Here is a 2,065-nt window from a genome sequence, read left to right as displayed (position 1 = left end):
CGCGTCGCCGCCGGCCGCGACCTCGACGACGCCACGGCCGCAGAGGCCCGCGATGCGCGTCGGCGTCCAGACCTCGGCCGCGGTCTCGTCGGAACCGTCGGACTCGTCGGAGGCGTCGCTCGCGTCGTCGCCGCTCGAGGCGCCGTCCGCGCCGCTGTCGCCGTCGTCCTCGCCGTCGCTCTCGCCCTCGACGCCCTCGACGTCCTCGAGCTCCCCGAGCTGGCCGTCGGCGTTGGAGCCGAAGCCCAGGACGTCGCCGCCCTCGAGGAGGACGACGGAGTGGCTGCCGCCCGCGGCCGCGGCGACGACGACGGCGCCCGCCGGGAGGTCGACGCGCGCGGGCTCGAAGGCGTCGTCGTCGCCGCCGAGGCCGAGCTGGCCGTAGGAGTTGTCGCCGAAGGCGTAGAGGCTCCCGTCGGCGGCGACGGCGAGGGAGTGGTACTTGCCCGCGGCGACGGCCGCGACGGCGACCGCGACGGCGACGGGCTTCGGCGCGGGCTCCTCGGGCCACGCGGGCGGCCCGCGGCCGAGGCGGCCGGCGCCGGCGTGGCCCCAGCTGTACACCCGGCCGGCCGCCGTCGCCGCGAGGCTGTGGCAGGCGCCCGCGGCGACGTGGCGCGCGTCGGCGACGCCGGCGACGACCGCCTGTGTGCAAATCAACCACCGGTTTGGGACGTCCCGACCAAACTTTGAAATTCTCTAGCTCGGTCACATCGAAGTCGATTCTCCTGAATTTCGGACGGGTCGATTGCTCTCATCGAGGTCTCGAAGCACAGCGGATGTGCTCGTGTCACAACCTTCGAATACGCTCACATTGAAGTCGGGTTGAAGATTTGATTCGCACGCAGACGACCGCGGGCGCCGGGTCGCGGTCCGGCCCGCGGCCGAGGCGGCCGTCGTCGCCGCAGCCGAGGCTCCAGACGCGCCCCGCGTCGTCGAGGCAGAGGGCGTGGGCGGCGCCCGCGGCGACCATGGCGACGCGGACGGCGCCGAGGCCCGCGACGGCCGCGAGCGACCCGGGCGAAAAGCCGCGGCCGCCGCCGTGGACGGCGCCGTCGTCCGTCAGCGCGAGGGAGAACCCCCAGCCCGCCGCCGCGGAGACGGCGCGGCCCGCGAGGCCGGGCAGGGCCCGCGGCGCGTGGCGCGCGCCCCGCCGCGGCGCGCCGAGCGGGTCGAAGCCGAAGCCGTAGACCGCGCCGTTGTCGACGACGAGCGAGTGGAGCGACGCCGCGACGCGGCCCGTGCGCAGGGCCGCGGCCCAGCTCCCGTCGAGGGCCGGCGGCCGCGCCGCCGGCGCCGCGCCGCGCCGCTTGAGCGCGGCGGCGAAGAGCTTCTCCGGGGCGACGCCGGCGCGCTCGAGGGCCGCGATCTGGTCCGCGACGTCCGGCGCCGCGTCGAGGAGCTCGCCGAGGCGCCGGATGGTCGTCTCGCGCAGCTCCGCGAGCATGGGCTCCTCCTTCTTTGACGCCTTTTTGGACGACGCCATCGTTTGTATAGGGCTGCCCCTCGCTTCAACATCGGTAATAGCTGCTAAAGATGCCGCTGGCGACGCCTCGAAGCGCCTCAGTCGAAGCGACCATGGCCGCCTGCACCGTGATCGTGCGCGGCCTCGGCGACGACAGCACGCACGAGTCGATCCGCTGGGTCTTCGCGGACCGCTTCGGCCCCGTGAAGCGCGTGGACGTCATCAAGGGCCGGGGCTTCGCCTTCGTCAAGTTCGCCGCGGAGGCCGACGCCAAGGCCGCCGTGCAGGCCGGCCGCGACACGGGCGTCGAGGTCGACGGCGTCTGGGCGAGCGTCGACGTCGCGCGCGACAAGGGCGCCAAGCACCCGGGCGCGGCCGCGGAGACGCCCGCGGAGAAGCGCGCCAAGGCGCCGAAGCCCGACGAGGCGGTCAAGGGCGAGTCGAGCCGGTCGAAGCGCGCGCGGTCCGTGCGCGTCTTCGGCGTCGGCGACGACGTGCCCCAGAAGGCGCTCTACAAGCGCCTGCGCAAAGTCTCGGGCTTCGAGGCCGTCGACTTCGCCGCGCCCGTCGCGGCGGGCGCCGCCGCGCCCGCGGGCCGGC

At 75.3% G+C, this 2,065-nt stretch overlaps 1 protein-coding gene across 1 annotated transcript; it reads right to left on the bottom strand.

Moving 5' to 3' along the window:
* Positions 1–21: 21 nt before the first annotated feature.
* On the bottom strand, positions 22–973 carry AURANDRAFT_68633 (hypothetical protein; the record flags this gene model as incomplete). Its single annotated transcript, XM_009044340.1, has 2 exons — positions 22–645; positions 845–973. Coding segments are annotated over 2 exons (753 nt in total), but the record flags the coding sequence as incomplete, so codon positions are not given.
* Positions 974–2,065: the final 1,092 nt, after the last annotated feature.

The sequence above is a fragment of the Aureococcus anophagefferens genome (assembly GCF_000186865.1).
Source record: "Aureococcus anophagefferens unplaced genomic scaffold AURANscaffold_261, whole genome shotgun sequence".
NCBI classification, from domain to species: Eukaryota; class Pelagophyceae; order Pelagomonadales; family Pelagomonadaceae; genus Aureococcus; species Aureococcus anophagefferens.
The sequence above is the reverse complement of the archived record's forward strand: the minus strand, read 5'-3'. Positions and strand labels throughout refer to the sequence as shown.